Raw genomic sequence first — 18948 nt, 5'->3', positions numbered from 1 at the left:
TGTCAAAATGAAAGAGGAACAACGGGTGTGATGTATCACAGGAAAACCTCCTTGAGAAAGAACCGTTACATCACGTCTCTGTTGATGCGTCAAGTTTTCTGATGTCATAAATAACAAGTCTGAGTCATACTTGCTTTAATATTGTATTGAAATTGTTTACAAATTAAATAATGATACACAAAGAAACTCATGTGGCACATGGAATAGTTGTACATATGTAGACAGAGCTTCATCACTGAATGCAGCTCTTGGAAAGTGGTGAGGAGACATGAGGGTACTTATCTATCAGCACCTGTTCTCTCTCTCTCCTCCGCTCATTTTGTGCTCTACTCTGCCCTCTAGTGCACAAAACCGAAAATAACAGCTACAGTTTTGAATTCATTGTGCACTTTACAGTGTGAATGAACACAGCTCACGCTTAAAGAGGCTTGATCAGTCTAAAGTGTCCAGTTTTAGGTGATCTGCATCCAAAGTCCGAGCCGTTCGATTGTCTCTGTGAGGCCACGACAGCTTCTTGCTGCTCCATCCGGACAGGGAGCCACTGTGGAGGTTCCAGCCCAGTGCTGGAGCCCCATCCTTGGGCATGCCAATACCATGCAGTCCCCCGCTCGATGTCCGCAGGGAGGTGAAGGCCTTGCTGATCCAGCTGTTCTTTGCCTCCTGCAGATCATTGGTCAGGAGTCCCCTCTGGTGCTCCAGCTCCTGTGAGAAAATAGCACAGATGAAAAATGTGAACTTTACTCTATAACAAATTTATTTCAGTCCATATTTGTGCAACCAAAACATTGTAATATTCTAGTAAAAGATATTTTTAAAAGTCTTAATTTCATAAGGCATATGTATAAGAAAATCCACTTGTACTTGAACTTATCAAAGCATTATTTTAAATTATGTACTAAAGACAAACTGTTACTGTGTTGCTTTTTAGTTGTCTTTTGGAAGAAGAGAATAATATAAAGTATAAAAGACTTAATATTATCATACTTATTTGAATTGTACTTGAATACCATTCTTAGAAAATGTATAAAATATAAATATCTGTAAAATATAGTAACTGTAATTGTTCTTATATTTAGACTGATCAGAGCCATCCTTAAATAATGCACTGACTAGACACTGTTATATATTGTTTTGCAGCGTATTTAGGAAGAAATACAATAAAGTACACTTGAAGTAGTATTGCTTATCAATATACTTATTTTAAGTACATTGACATACTACTACAGCAATAATCCATTTTTAAGTAGCTTTTTTAAAATATACTTTTTTAGCATTTCAAGTTAGCACCAAAAGAAATAAAGTGCTTAAGATGTACACACTGATATCTAGTATATCACAGTATGCTGTTACAGTAAAAAGGAACGATTACAGAAAGTGGGGTCATTTAGTCACTTTTTAATGGGGCTTATTGATAAGGGTTGGATTTAAGGTTTCGGATTCAAACTGGAAGTAGTTCAGATCAGAAATTAAGCTTGTTTCCTTATGAATGAATTTCTGCTATTTCTTCCCGCTCTAATCTCCTATGTCACTTCCGCTTTCTAGTGCTGTCAGTCTAGACTTTGCGGGATCCTGTCTTTTATCTTTCAAGGGCTTAATGAAAATGTTTTACATTGAGGTTATGGTATATTCCCCAGAAAGTCCCCACGAGTACAAGCACAGTTTCATTAACATTCTTATAGTTATCGTTTGACTTGATTGTGTAAGGGTAGTGTTTGCACCAACATTTACCTGGATTTTGCACTTAGCCTCCACCATCTGGAGTTTAGTCTGTACCAACTCCTGCTCCAGCTCCCTGATCTGAACCTTGATGGACTCCTTCTCCTGGTCCTCCCTCCTCTGCTCTGCCTTTTCAGGACCTTCATCGTCCTCATCCTGGCCTGCTTCGGTCAGCCCCTGGCCTTCTGTCAGAGCCGCTGTCTGAGAGGTCTCACCTGCAGTCGGAGGTTCGTGTCTTTCCACAAGGTGCCGACAGCGAGCGCAGGCCTTCACTGCACTCTGCAGACACGGAGAACGAGAGAGAGCAGATATAATGTAAGAGAGGATGACGACTTTTCCGCCCCGAATATGACACACAGCGATTAAAAACCTTTGACACCTGCTGTAATAAACGATCTTTAATGAGGAGGTTAAGCAACAGAGGCGTTAACATGTTTTGAACTTGATTTCCTACGACATGGTGTTCGAGATGAGGCCTGACAGAGATAAAAGCAGAGATGAAAGTATATGTTGTCACCTTGAGTGAATCTAACTCGTCTTTGTGGGCGGCCTGCTGCCTCTCCAGACGGTTTGTCAGCTGAGAGCAGATCTGAGAGAAAGAGCATCTGATATTAACATCATTAAGCAAAACACGAGTGAATTCTTTAATAATATATCTTTTATAACACGTGCTTCCTAATTCCTGGCAGTCTAGTTTTCATTTTTCAGATTCTCTGTACCTGCTTGTAATCTGCGACGATGCCTGACGACCTTCTGACTTCCTGCTCAGCTTTCTCCAGCTCTCTCCGAAACACTTCCTTTAACTGAGGAGAAACCCTTTATTATTATTATTTATGCCTATGGCTATATTATATGACATTATAATGATCAGACTCATGAAAATCTTTGTTCTTACCATTGCAGCTTCCTCTTCCATCCCTCTCTTCTCCTCCTCTGTGGCCTGCAGACGATGTCTGGTCTGCAGAAGGTCTTTGGTGAGTTCGTCCACTCTGTCCTCCGTCTGTCAACAGAGGACAAACAGCTCAAGACGTTATTCCAGTCCATTTCATATGAAGGAATAAATGACTGATGTTTTTAGAAGACACCAGTTCCAGAAAGCTACATTAAAAGAAATATTACAAAGGGTCCAAAAATAAAGAAAACTAATTTAAAAAAAGAATTCATAAATTACAGTATTGTGTAAAACTGGAGAAATAAAACCTAATTAAATACTCCATCTTGGCTTTTTTCTGGGTTTTTGTGATAAAGTTAGAAAACTTAAACACCCATTCAAATTTTTGATCACCTCTACACCAGGATATTTCAGGCCTTTGTTGAACCATTTCATGGAGAAAAAAAAAGACACTCTTAAAGCATTAACGTACGCTTCATGTCTCTTCAGATAAAATGACAGTATTTTCAAGCAGAGACTAGTGGACAATTTGAGCTCCTGTGCTGAAATGTAAAAGGGGTTTCTCAATAGTGACCTTGGGCAGATGATTATGCATTTTTAAATTAAACTCTTTTTACTCTTTTTGTGAGGGGCTGTAGCTAATCGTACCTTGTCCAGAGCGTTCCTCAGGGCGACCTTGCTGCTGATTAGTCTGTGGGCCAGGTTGTCGTTCTCCTGCTCCAGACGGAGGCTGGCCTGCTGGAGCTGACGGTTTTCCTTCTGAAAAACACAGAAAAAAAAAAAAATCTATCAGGGCACACAGCAGCGCACAAACCCGAGACTTCAGAAAGCTAAGGAGTGGAAATCAGGTCATTTCAGAAAAAGAAGAAGAGCAGGCTGAGTTTTAGAGACGGTGTTTTTATCAGTGGATAAACATGACTCAAGTGCTTTCATTGCTGGAGGAAGTCAAAGATTTCTGACCAGGTATTTGTCCAAAGGGTCTTCTTCTTCTTCATCATCCATTATCTGAAGCCGGCTTTCCCTCAGTTTAACTTTCTTTGTCGGGACCTGAGGGAAGAGAGTCAAGTCTAATTAAACACAGTAATGTGGAGAAACTGTCACATTTGACTGAAGTGAAGAAAGCTATCTCCAAACAGATCTGATGCCGGATACAGTATGAGCACAACAAATCAAGAACAGGCTCCAAAAAACAGATCCAGATAAGGATAAGACCAAGATAAGATAGAGCTGAGCACATGGAGGAATGATAATTTAGTAATAATAGTGGAGGGGTGAATTTTTTTTAAAGCCTGAAATGCCAATTTCCATATCTCAAATATCTAAAATGAACAATCAGAATTCATTTCCTACTGTCTCGAATTGCAAATCTGTCATGCAGAGGAATGTGTTTTATATTGCAGTGTGCAGTCTGCTCATGGTCGTAGCTGCCAGTCAGTATAGGAAGTACACACAGAGGACACTAAGTTTCATTTCTGGCTTTTTGGATCAGTCTAACTCTTCAGCAATGGTTCATCTGCTGATGATGTTAAGTTTTGTATCTGCAGGTTTTAAGGTGACATTGACAAAAAGTAATAAACTTTTCATACCCTTACAGATACTCGAATCATGCCATGGTTTTGGTTTGTTAATGTGTCAGTTGTGGTGCTGTAAAAGGAAAGTGAATTCTTATACAGTTGAATTAAACGCATCAGCGAGTCTTACTGTGAATTTCGGTCCCGTTTCATCCACCAGACAGGCCAGGATCTCCTCCTCGCTCATCTGCTCCATAACCTGGGCATCATATGCCATCATCACGGACACCTCCTCCATCATCTTGACCAAATGTGCAACCCCAGTAGCTGCTACCGCTCACACACACACACACACACGCGCACACACACATACACATACACACACCAAGCAAAGCCTCGCGATCCCAATCACAGAAATGGAGGAAAACCCACCAGGACTGCTGGAAGATGTAACGTGAGTTCAGACAGATGGGCTCGTCTTGTTTGTACTTGCAGTGATGCAGGCGAGCAGTCAGTCCAGCAGGAGAGTGTAAACAGGAATAAAAAAGTATAACAGGGACAAAGTCCAAGTCGTCCCGACACAAGGAAGCTCAGCTTACAGTCCAAAGGTGAAGAACAGAAAGAGGTACTCCGAACAGGTGAGGTGTAGTTGCACTCATACACACCTTCACATAATAAGCAGTAGTCAGAGCCACTTACACACAGCTTCTAATGAAGGGGTGTGTGTGTGTGTGTGTTGTTTGTGTCTGTTACAGGTGTATGGGCAGTAACAGGTTCAACAAGGTTTATATGAGACCTGAGAGTGTGTGAAAGAAACAACGGTCTTGACACACCCACTACAGTGCTCACCTTACTTATCATATCACCTGTCTTCTCCCTCCCCCCTCTCTCTCTCTCTCTCTCTCTCTCTCTCTCTCTTTCTCTCTCACACACACACACATACACTCATACAACACCTGTTTATGATTTATTTGCTGATAATGAGCTCCTGTAATGATTTTTTTCCTCATAAACTTTCATTTTCATTCATTTTCCTCTTACTCTCTGGTTCACACACTTGGCCTAGCTGGCAGAACTGCTGCGTGAACCTGCCAGACTGCCAACTAAACTGTGCTGATGAGTGCAGGAAGGAGTAAATGATGTAGTATTTGTGATATTTCACCCTCAGGTGTTGGTGTGACGCAGGCCTGTCGCTCTATTATTGTAATGGGCTGAGCAGCCAGGCAGGAGAGCAAACGGGTCCAGCAGGTAAAGCGATAGAATACCAAAGAATGAATGCAGAATGACAAAGAGGATTCGGCACCCCACCCATCAACCCCCCTCCCTCTACGTCACGATGTGGCTTGTCCTAATTTTTTCCCTTTATCCTGAAATTTCTGATTTAATTTGTATTCTTTAAGTATATTTTTTGGGGCTTTTGTGCCTTTATTGGACAGGATAGTAGAGAGAAACAGGAAATGGGGAGGCAGAGAGAGGGGGAACGACATGCAGCAAAGGCCGTCCGAACTGCAGCGAGGACTGTAGCCTCTACACATGGGCCGCCTGCTTAGACCACTACGCCCCTTAATTTGTATTTTTTTCATGACACATCAGTTTCATGTGTTTCCTAAGTTTCACTTCCCTTCCTTTAAGCTTGTATGAGTTTCTATTTTTCACTTCTGTCTTTAATTTTACTCAACTTTTTTTGTTTGTGTCTCTGCGGTTATAAGCACTTCTGTTTTAAAATGTCGGTGCTTTTCTTCTATATTTTTTTTTTTTTTTACCAGAAACTGTGATTTCAACAATGACTGTCTGAGTTATTGAAAGTGAAGAAAAGACCAAAAAAAGTCCAGGCAGATGTATAAACATTTATTCTTCCTAAAAAAAAAAAAAAAATTGTGGACAATTTGTGAAACATGGTGGATTTTTCTTACTGTATCAGGGAATACCAAAACTTATTCTAGTTTCATACAGAAAAATCTGAAAAATACAATTTTTTAACAATCAGAACAAGAAAAAAAAAAGGCGAACCTAAAAATAAAAAGGTGCACAGGTCAGTCGTGATACAGCTATGGTGCTCTTTGTGGTGCCACAAACACAGAACCAGTGGGCACTAAAACTAAACCTCTTTCACCACACTATGGGGGTCATATGTGTGTGTGAGTGAGTGTATCGGCTGAGTGGCGGTGAACACCAATGCTGAGTGGACATCTTAAATAACAAAAAGTCATTTTACATATATAATGTAGCACATACTTAATGTGACTTGAGGATGTGAGGAGGAGGAACGTCAGATGTGATAATGAAGCTCACAGCTCAGTGGAAATTTTGTGATGTGAGAATATACTGAATAAATATCTTTAATATGTCTTTTAACTGATAATCTTTAATCTGTTATTCTAAATATCATTATATTTTTTCATTTCTTTTCAATGTTGGATAGCTGGATAAAGCAAATTCCCAGTTCCAAATGTAAATTCCCATTCTCTTCCCATTGTGTTCCTCTGTTGTATCAAAACAGGCAGAAACACACAGGAACACAAATTAAAATCAAGATGGAATAATAATCGAAGAGTATGGAAAAAACTCACATTTGGTACAAACTCACTAAAACACACCTAAACCCTGACATCCTTCACAAAAACTACAATATCCTTTAAAAATATATAGATTCAGGCATATACTGTGGAATAACACTGCATCTTGTTACTGTACTGTATAGCAGATATAATGGCTTATAGATACAAAAACTGAAGCTTTCAGGATCAACAGAATATGGTACATGATCTATCTTGTTACTGTCTAAACACTTTCTTTCTTTTCATCCATTTCAATCTGTAAACATGACAAGTTTAACACAGCAGCTCATATGGAAGACACTGCAGAACCAACTTCCTCTGAGTAGCCTAGCGCCACTGCAGTTAATCAGAAGTGAAAACAGAAACAAACAAACTTTTCTAGTGGACTTCTTTTTTTTTTTTTTGTAGCAGATTGAAACGAGACTCCTTCAAATAACTGCAAAATGCATAAAATGCTTAAAAACTGGACACTTCTCCTCGGCTCTTCATGTCTTTCCTCTGGATAAAGACAATCTCAAGCTCCATTAGTAGTTTCTATAGTCGGCAAACAAGCACACCTAATAGAAAAACTGTTAGCCCTCATGTACAGTAAGCAGGGTGGGGGGAGGGAGCTTGCTTTTGAGCCTTTCAGTTAACATTAGCAGGCGGGGGGGGGATGCAGGAGGTCGCAACAGAAACTAAAGAAGTGATAGTGATCCGGGTTTTAGTCTCTGGATTTTTGAAACCAGATACTGTATGTTCACAAAAAAAGCTAAATCAAGCTACAAGCTAATACCTGTCATCACAGTGTGTTTCAGCGATGTCTCCTTGTGATCAGATTTCACCTCACACATAACACCACCGGATGCAAATTTATGATAAATAACTAAAATTTGACTTTGACTTGCGATTTGAGTTTGTGTGTAAAAAAAACTTTTTTTGGTGCTAAACCGAAAAAAAATGAAGGAAAGGGGATTTCCGTGGCTATTCAGAACCTGCTATAGGTAAATGGACTTTGTGGACATTTTATCCAAGGTGTTTGACAAACAAAAATCAACTCATTCAGATATGTTTTAATCAAATCTAACTGATCCTGTAAATTGTGTAGAATTACTGTGTCTTAATTTATTTTTTTATATTTATTTTGTTAGTGTCATTTGAGAATAACAGCAACTAGAGCAAAGGCACAAACATTTGCTTTCTTTTATGGCCACGTGATTTCCTGATACTTTCCCACTAAGTTTCCTAATAGGTTGATGTAAATCTGTGTCATTTACAGGGAAAAGAGACTATGTTCAAGTAAACACACTCATGAATTGCTAGCAGAAGTTATTTAGTTAGTCAGTGCTAGCAGATCAGCTGAACAGGCAGAAAATGTGAAGAGGCAAGCATACAACTCAACACACTGTAAGTGAAGAATGTTACCAATAATAAATGGACACGCAATAAATATTTACTTGGTTTTTGTACCTTCATTTTTTTTCTTTCTAGGAAATTCCTATTTTTCTTATAGTTTCTACTAAAATACATTGTTATATCCAGAAAATGTCCTCACATAAATTATTTGAAAATGATACAGATAATAGGGAAAAAGGAAAAAGAAAGCATAACCAGAAAATTTAAGTGGAATCTAAGTTATATTGTTTTATTTCATTCATGACTCAAACTGTAAAATTCCTTTGGGTTTGGAGCAAAAACAGCAAACATCAGTTAATCAAACTGTAATTGATCGTTAACATGGCTGATGGGAACTGCTTCAAATTTGCATCTCTAGCACCTACACAAGAAAAATGACTTGGCTGTTTTTCTGTGTGCGTGGGGGAGGGTGGGTGGGGGGCCCTTTTGCGTTCACACTATACAGTACATGCGTGGCCAAACGTGTCCCTGACTACCTTCATATGTGTCTTGAATGACTGCACCAGTGCAGATGTGCTCACACCTGTAATCATCCAATTTACCAAAGACACATTCTAGTGGCACGTGTGATTTGGCGCTGTACGGAACAAATTGAGGCTGTACTAGAGTGTTGTACCACATCCCTGCTGATCTAACACACACACACACACACACGTTACGCTGCCGTCTGCAGCTCCACAAGGGCTGCTCAGTGGATTTGTTGCCCACACTGAGGCTCTGTTCAGTTTATGGGTCAACCCCTTGGATGAATCTGTGGCTGAAGTGAGCATGTGCAGTAACATGGGTATGTGGGTGTAATTGTGCTGTATCGTAATCCATCACCTGAATTCAGTCCCAAACAAAAGGGCATGTGCTCGATGTGTAAGTGTCAGGTGTGTGAGAGTAACGTCTTTTACGTGTTTGAGTGTGTCGTCATGGTGCAGCAGAGGTCAGACCTGGGTGCTGTAGGGGCGAGGCGGGGGAGGAAACATGTCCGTGGGACTGTAGTAACTCAGAGGGGAGGAGCCCTGCGGGTTGGCGGACAAGGGGAGAGAGACGGACGGGTTCTCGTAGTAGGTATGGAAGCCGAGCCGCTCCCCTCCGTTACGCATGTCGTCTGTGAGTCCAGAACGGAGGGGGTACGGCGAACAGGTGGGGCAGTGGTTGTGGTGAGAGCCTGTGTCCAGCTGATCCAGAGAGACAGGGGTGATAGTCGCGCCGTCCATGGCGAGAGCGTTGCAGGCGTTGCAGGGAAAGTGAGAGAGAGGGTCCGCTCCCACCACGGAGCCCATGTCCACCTCAGAATCATTCTTCTTACAGCAGTAATACTTCAGAGGTGGACAAGGGAGAGAGAGTGTGAGCAAGAGGGGTTGCAGCTTTAGTATTCTAAAACATACTGTATAGTAAAAACTATACAATAGAGCACATGCATGAATCTGTGTGTATATATTGTACCCAAAATGCATCATGAAAAGTATTGTAGTGATTCTACCCCAAAAAGAACCATCTGAAACAATAGGAAAGATTAAAATAAAAACTTGGTGCGCGTACATAACAGGATTAGGATCAGTTCATTTTTTAATCTTATCTTCATTTCACTCATTTCAAACTTCTCTTGATATTCACAGATCACTAAGATCGTTTTTTTCTTTCTTTTTTTTTTTTTTTTAGAGATCATCTATCTAAAGCTTTAATATGCAACAGTGTCAGAATGTTTTGGTTAAAAAGAAAATCCTCTTGTCAAACTTCAAAACCATGCACCCACAGCCACACAGTGATACCTGGAGTCTACAGTAACAGAGCACTGCTACAATGCACAGCAGTATCACTCCGGCGAGAATTCCTCCGGATATAACAATAGTTCCCGCTGACATTCGACCAGCTCTCCATCAAACCCTTCAGAGTGACACAGAGAGAGATGAAAGCAAGAGAGAGAGAGAGAGAAAGATGGAGAGCGACAAAGACAGAAATTTATAGACAGAGAAATAGAGACTCTGAACGAGCCTATCGAACATCTGGATATTTAGTACTGCTGGAGAATATTCTGCATACTTAGGTCCAACAAAAGGTTTCTATAATGCCTGCAATGATAACCAGTGTAGGCTAAATGAGTATTCATGTACCATCATGATGTAACTGCAACTGATGAAACATGTTGTAACTGGCTGGTTATCATGCAGCTGTTCTCAGACAGCTGCGGTTGTTTCAGGCCTCACAGATACAGATGGGCAATAAATGAAAGGAAAAAAACACCATTAAGTGTGTTAGTGAGATGCTGGGCCTCCATGAACCTGCAGAGCAGCTTCAATGGACCTTAATAAATCTTTCATAAATTCTACCAGTGTAAGACTCTACAGGAGGGATGAACACCAATCATCCCTCATTTGGTGTTTTGACGATGCAATACGATACGTTTACAGATTACAGACATTAAAAGTTCCAAAGGATGTTGAAAGACAGAAAAGAAAAAAAAAACGAGAAAATTTAACTATAAAATCCTGATATCCAAAATTACATCACCACAAATAAAATAAGAAATGGTGGAGAGAGCTGTTCAACACATTGCCCCAAACATCTCCCAAAAGGTATTGTGTTGAGTCGTCACGCCCCGCGGACTCGTTCTGCTTTTCCACATATTCACTTTTTCCCAGAGAGTGGCATGAGATGGCTGATACCACTCTTTCGTCTGTGCATTAATACCACACAACATTGCTCAAGCAGAGTCAGAGATATTGGGAATTTCTGACAGTTACGACATAACTCTTGGTAAAAAAAAACAGTCAGCAAACTGATTTCGAAATGTCTTGAAAACCACCAGCTGGCATTTACATCTACACTGAATAAAGTCCAGTATGAGCCATCGATACAAAGAATGTAGCTGATTTAAAATCAGCAATTCACAGTGTGTTTGTGTCTGTTCCACTTGTAAATGAACCACATAAAATACTACTATTTAACACAGCAGAGGTACAGAAAGTGTTGTTCAGTGAGATGGTTGCAACATATCACATTAAATGAGATGTGTTTTTGAACTTTGGTGGGAGCCAGGCCACAGTAGCCGTTTCCCCCTTGCTTCAAGGGTTTATGCTAAGCCAAGCTATTCACCCCGAGCTGAACTGCAGGAAAGCGGCATCGCTCGTCTCATCTAACTCCCATAAACTCAGCTAATAAGCACAGAAATGTCTGGGTTCTGGAGGAAGACATCGACACTCACATTAGAAGACAGCGGGAGATGCAGAGATGGAGGAGTGTGAGAAGGTAGGAAACCATGACAGGCCTGTGGAGTATCGCTCTCTAAACTTCCTCTCACTGGAACTCCTGCAAGAAGAGAAAGAGGAGGAAATGGTGAACTGGAGAGAGATACAGAGCTGCAGCTAACGATTATTTTCATTGGTGATTAATCTGCTCTATCATTAAATCAAATAATCGTTAGGCATTTTAAATGTTGAAAATAATGACTGGTAACTGTTACAAGCTGCCAGAGCCTTAAGTGATGAACTTCAAAGTGCCCCATAAATATTCAATTTACAATATGACACAGAGACATGTAACAAATCCTCATTTTACAAGCTGGACTTTGACACAATTATGATTTAAAACTGTTAACTGATATTCATATGGCTTGGAATCTGGTCTTACAATAAAATCCATCAACATAAGGCCACCATATCGGCGCAAACTCCACATCATTAGACTTCCATTAGAATTCCAACTGGACTATTTTGGATGACAAAATGACACCTGATGAATTAGCATGCTGAATGCATCAGCACCCACTGTGCACGCCAGCCATATGGCCGGTGTGTTATATGTGCAGTATAGTTGTAGCATACTAAATCTGAAGCGTACGTGCATCTCCTGTCATTTCAGTTGTCTGCAGCTGATTCCAAAACGCCTCTCAAAGTTGCAGGTTTAATTGTCATCGTGTGGAGGAGTATTCGTTGCATACTGATACGGTCATTAAGACACATGAGCACAGATACTTTTACTACACCATTCCAAAAACAACAACATGCAATTCAATGTGTATTAAACGGCTGACAGTAGTCAAGCTTTGGGATTTTTAAATTCCTACATTGTTTGCTCTGCTAGTTAATCTTTAACAAATAGATCTGATTCACACAGGAGCAAAAATGTTGTAAATGACAATAAATCAAGACGCATGCACACACAATCATCTCCGCCACACACAGTAAATGTACTGAAACAGACCATCTTATAAACAGGTCTCAATGTCAGGAAGCAGTTAATGAGTCGTGTGGAAAAGATACAGAATATGTCACATTAAAATCAAATAAATAGACAATCTAAATATTAATGCACTCTGACAGAATGACCTTTTATATCAGTAAGTAATATGTGCTATTTTGACATTAATTTAAACTAATTTATACGTTTACGCTCCGGCAGAATGATTCGTTTTTAGCACTGCCATTAAAGTAATTACAACACCAGTCGACTTTATTTATCTACTGTGTGAGCTGATTAACTGAAACATCCAGATATGTCTCAGCGGAAGAACAACATTTAATTATCCAAATTAAATTGATAGAAAAACTCAAGTTTCTTTCTCATTACTGGTGTATTAATGTAATTTTCTAAAAGCTACGAGCCTCCCAAGGCTGTAATTTGCAGTGAATTTTCCGTCTTAGAGTATAATGAAATGGTTTAAATGTTCTGGCACTTGTTGTGTTGTCATAACTGGAGAACCTCCGCCAGAAGATTAAAAAAAATGTTAGTTTAGGGCTGGGTGGTTTTTGGTCTGCTGCCTGGCTGTGGAGCCACATGTTCCTCAGCTCGCCTACAGTCAAATCCGGCCAGAGGTTTCTTTCTCTGCTGTCTAAGCGTCGGAATGGAAACGCAAGGTGACTGCGAGAAGGTGGGGTTAGGATGATAAATCATATAAGTTAACATCGATAGCAATTGAACTTCTGACAAATTTAACACAATCACATGAGAAATGTGTGTGTGTGTGTGTGTGTGTGTGTGTGTGTCAGTGTGTTGAAATGAGGATGTGAGTCGCCCTCGTGAGCTCACTCGGTGCAGTATCTTTCATTGCGTCATCGTACTAAATTATATACACCACAGGCCACGTTAATGTCGTTAAAAGCGATGTGAAGTCTCTCTTGCTCCACATTTCTCCATCTCCTCCCTCCCCAGCTCACTATCTCCGTCTCCTCACTCCCCCTTATGTCTCCTGTCTCTTCTTTACACTCTTTGTCCCCCATTCACTCTTTAAACACTCATCCCTCCTCTTTCACCACACCACACATCACCACATCATTCCCCTCCCTGGTCTACAGTATCAATTCAATGTAAGACCTGTGTTCGACTTGCTGAAGCTACTGTAGCAGATTTATGCAAGAAATGATGGCCTCTTCTCTGATGTATATCAACACAGACAAAGCAATGGAATCTTTCTAGAACCAAAAATAAGTGATTTTGACTAACATGCAACCAAATTATGCTAGAAAAGGGAGTGTTGAGGTAAAGCCTCAGATTAGAGAGTTTCCAACAGACTGGAGAGACAAAGACGCCAAGTGACAGAGGTTGGGAGACTCAACTCTAACGCTGTCAGAGTATCTTAACCAAAGCAGTTCATGTATGACTCTCAGTGGGTTCAGAGCTGTCTGATTCAACCAGGAGACACACGCACAACACAAACCCGAGCAAACACGCACGCAGGCAGGCAGGCAGGCAGGAAGGCACGCACGCACGCACGCACGCACGCACGCACGCACGCACACACACACTACCCTTAGATTTAACTGTGCCCTGCAAGGAGTTAGAGGATCTGCCAGAAATCCTGTCAGTTGCTTACTTGGAGAAGTGACGGGGGGGGGGGGGGGGGGGGGGGGGGGGGGGCATCCGACAGGCATCCGATTTCCACTACACAAAAAAATCTCCTCGAAGTCATTAAGTATACGAGTCCCAGGTGACCAGAAGGCTGCAGTTATGCTGTGTGTATCTGTCAAATGGGCTTCAGTGACAGTAAGTAAAGGCTCCACTTCCTCACTGTACGAGAGGAGGCCTGAAGAAAATGTGTATCCCCGAGATTTGCAGGGATTCTGAAGGTAGCCAAAAAGCAATGAGAGGCAGTTTGTGTGTGTGTGTGTGTGTGCGTGTGAGTGAGAGAGAGAGTCAGCAACTCTACCACACGATTGATATTTATCGACTTAAATTAAACTTCATGGTGATGGTATCAGCTTATTGTATTATTAGGGTTAGAGAAGGTCTGTAGTCTTAAATAATGATCTAATACAAAAAGTAACTGGGCTGTGGGTCATGTCCAATTGGCTGAAGGTTCATAAACATCTTACAGCAACATCCCCTCTTTGGCTCCTGATGTGGACGGGACTTCATTTTGTGCACAGCTAATGTGAGGTGACTTGCAGCTGGAGGTTTTCCAAGGTTGAGATGGAAATGAAGTAGCCCTCGTTTGTAGAATTATCAGCACAAACAAAAAGACCTCGTCCATTAGAAAATATCTGTTTCTTTGATAAAAAGAAAAAAAAGAGAAAGTTAAGTGGTGCAAGCTTGTACACATAAAAACATGAGCAGAAAAGTCAACTTTCTCTACTGAGTAGGAATTCTTTAGCAAATGTCCAATCACAGAGCTTGGGAATCTGTTGCATTTGCCAGCAACAGCAAGCAAAAACTAAAGAGCACACTTTGCTAAAACTGGTTTCAGCAGCTGGAATCATTTCACTTTTGCATTCTGGGTTAATATTAGATAAATGAAACAACTACAGAGCAGTGTTTTGTTCCCAGTTGAAACAACAAAGTGTTTTGAATACGCTACAGCTCTCATTCGAGCCTCTGGCAGCGGAAACTATCCTGGTATTTAGCGCTATCTAACATACCTAACTGACAAGAAAGGAGTAGGACACTGTTAGTAAAAATTTGGTAAACTTTGTTGTAATGAACAACAGTTGAATACAGTTCATTTCATTGACATTACTTTAACTGTTTGATGTGATTTAGCATGCATTTCCATGATATGACAGAATATATTTGTAACTATATTAATTAGGATATTGTTTTCAGTCATATCTCCCTGCTAATACACAAATCAACATTTTCTTTTCTTGCTCTTCCCTCCCCCCTCTTTCTGTAACACACGAAACGATGCTCATAAACACAACTAGTGAGATGATTAAACCTTTGTTCAAGCTACATCATCTGGTTACGGCCTTCATAGTGTTGGAAATGTTGAGAGAGAGGTGGAGAGGTTTCACACTCCACTTGCAGAACTATATTTAGCAGTTTTGTCGTCTCTTGACACAGTGAAAAAGCAGGAGAGAGGCAGCTGAGGGAGGTGTCACATTTTAATTTGTTTTCTCTGTGGGAAATGAAACGATCCTCGCAAGTCAGCTACCACACACACACACACACACTCACACAATCAGTACAAAGGCATCACCAAACATCCTATCCTTTATCGCTGATCAAAACCTGGAGAGATAAAAACTCTGCTTCTCTCAGAAGTTTCAAGTGGGATGATGTGCTGATGGTTTGTGTTTTTGAAATTTGGAGCTTTCTGTCCCTTGTGATGCTGTGATGACTGCACCACCAAAGAAATTAGAGAAGCTTTCAAAAGGAAAATGTCATTAGAAAAACCCTATTCATCTGCAAGTCAAAAGAATAATTTCGACATTTTGGGAACTATGTTTATTTGCTTTCTTCCTGTTGAGAAGATTGACACTACTCTCATGCTGGAACCAGCAGCCAATTAGCTTAGCTTAGCACAAAGAAAATCTTCCTACCACCACCACCACTAAAGCTCTCTAATTAACACATTACATTTTGTTTCTTTACCATGTACACAAATTGTGAATTTAAAACGTCATGGTTGTGGTTTCACTGGGTTTATGTGCCAAAGTATTTCTTGGCCGGGATCAGTGACTTCCTGGAGTTTCTGTGGATTGTCAGGAAGCCGCATGAATCACTGCTCTCTGTAAACCCCAGATTTTCTTAACTTTGAACAGGGCCAATGAGCCGTTTCCCACTGCTTCCACCATCTAAAGCAAAGTTTTTAAGCTATCTCCTGACTCCAGCTAAAAAAAAAAAAGTCTGAGGTTTCAAGTCACAAGTTTCCCAAAGACCAAAGTGACGTCTTCAGGGGAACTCGTTTTGTCCGACTAATTGTTTAAAAGCAAAAGATATTCAGTTTACAATCATATAAAACAGAGGTAAGCAGCAAAACTTCATATTTTGAGAACCTAGAACCTGCAACTTATCACATATAAATAGAATAAAACTATGTGACAGAAGTGATATGTTATCGGTTTGAAAGCTTTGAAACCATTTCATTTTAAGGATCTTGTTAAAATAAAGTCATTTTGAGGATGAGTTTAAATTCCTTTCAAAGATAGGAAATGGAGAAGCTGAGAGACGAGTTTACAACAGGAGATAGAAGAGCAGCAGAGACCTTACACTGAGAGTCGGGGGCAGAGATGGAGCGAGAGGGTGGCAGTACCTTAGTGGCTCTTTGATATATCCATTCTTAAATAATGATATGAATATTTCGTTGAGGTGGCCTCCGACTTTGCGCTGGAAATCACAGCGAGTCCCTGCAATTTTAAAGCCCTGGGGCTTCAATTATTCAAGTATCATTCCTTTAACAATATTTTTCCATCACAGGGCAATTTAGCCAGGTAGTAAAATCGGGACTTTTCTGCCTCGTCCGCCTCTGAAAGCACTCATCTCAGCGTGTGAGGAGAGGAACACATCCACATCTAGGACACAGACACCCAGAGCAGGAGGGAACAAAGGCAGCAAAGGAGTGGAAAAACAAGGGGAGGGGGAGGAAAAGTGGATGATTTCATTTTCAAATAGTCTAAACGGAATTCAGTCATCCGTTTTTTTCCATATGACTGACAATGCGAACACTCGCTCTGGTCTTTTTCTGTCTTTGGAGTGGCTAACAAGGAGTCTTAATTACCTCACTGTTATTTATTTTGGATCACTTATGGTTGAATGTGTAAGAACTGGATTGGTGGACTGAGCAGGGGTTAAATTCTGTGCAGAAAATGGCAAGAAAAAAAATATATATAAGAAAAGAGCTGAAACACAAGTGAGCACATTTCGCCCAGAGCGAGATCCCTGAGGTGCAGAGCAGAGATCAGAGACACCACATTAAGAACCTTGTAGCAAATGGTTTATAGCTGGATCTCCAAAAAAAAAGTGTGCGTGTACGGGTATGCAATGTTCATAAGGATGCACAATCACACACCTTACCTGTAGAAGTCACCATCTGGGGGATAGCATACTCAACAGTGCTGCAAAGCCCCCTGGGAAAGCAAAAAAAAAAAGAAAAGAAAAAAGACATGACATCAGTAATAACCATGATGTGGAGAGACGCCTCGGGCCCCAGCAGTGATGTGGTCAGCACTGCAGCTACAGTAAATGAGCCTGTTTGTTTGCAAGGGGCGAGAAAGTCAGTCAGATGGATCTGTCTTCATTCACATCATGAATCCATTCATTCATCACTCCTGCATTCACCCACCGCTTCACTCATTTACTGTCACTGCTCATACTGGCCCATGCTTTGTAGATTTGAAGATACAAACCACATGAAATCAGTATGAAAGTGGTCATTATCATGCAAAATCAAATATAGATTAATGTTCATTTAAGTCTATAAATCAAATGTTAATCTAATGCAAACAGACTACTGTATATTGTATTATTATAAGGAGAATTGGATGAAGGGTAAAAACGTTTTCACCCACCTCACTGTCCACTAAGCTATTGTTGTTAATTCAGGATCCACATCATTGCAAGTAGCCTAATGTCAAACTACAGTATATGCGACCTCTTTGAAGGATGAAAACGTAAATCAATACTTTCCTGAAACAAACACAGCCCATATTTAACTGAAGTAGTGTCTGGAGGTCAATTTACCAGATGTTACATCACTGATTGGCCTCATTTTTACTCAATTAAGCGGATAAATTGATGCGCAGAGCCGTTAAGTGGCGCACGGACGGTTGTAAATCCATCATGCCTTACCTTTCAGATGGAAGGAAATCTGAGCAACCTGTTTGAGAGACCGTTTCTTTTTTATAACTGCGGTCGGTCCAGTATGGTACGCGGCTCCACACACAATAAAGTCCGGTGATTTCCTCTCCAGAGCCGGTCATTAAAGACGCCAGGTGCCCCTCTTTGCTCGCTCTACAACCGGAACCATCGCGTCATTATCCACCGTCGGTTATCACCTCTTTCCCCCCGGTTCACTCACAACCAGGTGCCGTTGAGGGCCTGTGGGAAAGCTCACGGCATCTTCCTCCTCTGTGAAGCGCTAGAGACGGATGAGACGAGGCGGCAGTCCGGCTGCTGAGTGTCATCGCTCGGCATGGCTGCGTCCGCAGCGCGGGTCCCGGGGGGCGGTTTGGCACCCGCTGCCGCCGGTCCCGGTGGGCGGGGTGGGTAGAGCAGCAGGGGGGAGCGGCAGAGTCAGCTGTACACCGTGTGATATCACTTTACTGGGTGGTGGTGGTGGTGGGAAGGGGGTCGTCATCATGCTGAGATGAAAGCGTAAAGCTGGTCGAGTGATGCTGAGCGGTTCACTCTGCCATGAGTTTCATCAGGTTTCAAACATGATGGCAGAAATCTCATAACCTACATTTTCACACATTTGAGATATTAAACAACCGCCATGGTTAAGGTAAAAACCAAACAAGTAAGGTAATAAAGCAAATAATATAGCCTACTGTGAATATTCTACATAAAAACAAAGTAAAATAAAAAAAAATAACATGTTATTTTAAGGCTATTTGAGTACCTAATAGTTTTATATGGAAAAAAGTTTAGCTTAGTTTAATGAAAAACACAAAGTGAAGATAAAGCCACAAACAATCAACAATCAGCCCAGTATCTACAGTCTGATCTTTTG

The 18948-nt window shown here is 40.9% G+C and overlaps 2 protein-coding genes across 4 annotated transcripts; both read right to left on the bottom strand.

Annotated features, from left to right (window-relative positions):
* Positions 1-145: 145 nt before the first annotated feature.
* LOC130179743 (rab GTPase-activating protein 1-like) lies at positions 146-4862 on the bottom strand. The gene is made up of 8 exons (XM_056392752.1): positions 4310-4862; positions 3569-3655; positions 3257-3367; positions 2612-2716; positions 2436-2519; positions 2234-2305; positions 1729-1995; positions 146-702 (listed from the first exon to the last, which is right to left on the bottom strand). The coding sequence occupies exons 1-8, from the start codon at positions 4418-4420 to the stop codon at positions 433-435; spliced, it is 1107 nt and encodes a 368-aa protein (XP_056248727.1). The 5' UTR covers positions 4421-4862; the 3' UTR covers positions 146-432.
* A 1094-nt stretch (positions 4863-5956) lies between these two features.
* LOC130179713 (protein FAM163A-like) lies at positions 5957-18660 on the bottom strand. Of its 3 annotated transcripts, XM_056392698.1 has the most exons (6): positions 18066-18660; positions 17292-17344; positions 14372-14545; positions 11266-11369; positions 9833-9947; positions 5957-9379 (listed from the first exon to the last, which is right to left on the bottom strand). In XM_056392698.1, exons 5-6 carry the CDS (start codon positions 9923-9925, stop codon positions 9002-9004), a joined length of 471 nt encoding a protein of 156 aa, XP_056248673.1. In that variant the 5' UTR covers positions 9926-9947; positions 11266-11369; positions 14372-14545; positions 17292-17344; positions 18066-18660; the 3' UTR covers positions 5957-9001. The 3 variants fall into 3 exon arrangements, with proteins under 3 accessions (XP_056248673.1, XP_056248672.1, XP_056248671.1); XM_056392697.1 differs by lacking the exon at positions 14372-14545 and having other exon boundaries at positions 17287-17344; XM_056392696.1 differs by lacking the exon at positions 14372-14545.
* Positions 18661-18948: the final 288 nt, after the last annotated feature.

Source organism: Seriola aureovittata, chromosome 13 (assembly GCF_021018895.1).
Source record: "Seriola aureovittata isolate HTS-2021-v1 ecotype China chromosome 13, ASM2101889v1, whole genome shotgun sequence".
In the NCBI taxonomy this organism is placed as follows: domain Eukaryota; kingdom Metazoa; phylum Chordata; class Actinopteri; order Carangiformes; family Carangidae; genus Seriola; species Seriola aureovittata.
Note: the sequence above shows the minus strand (reverse complement) of the source record. Positions and strands in the feature narration are given on the sequence as shown.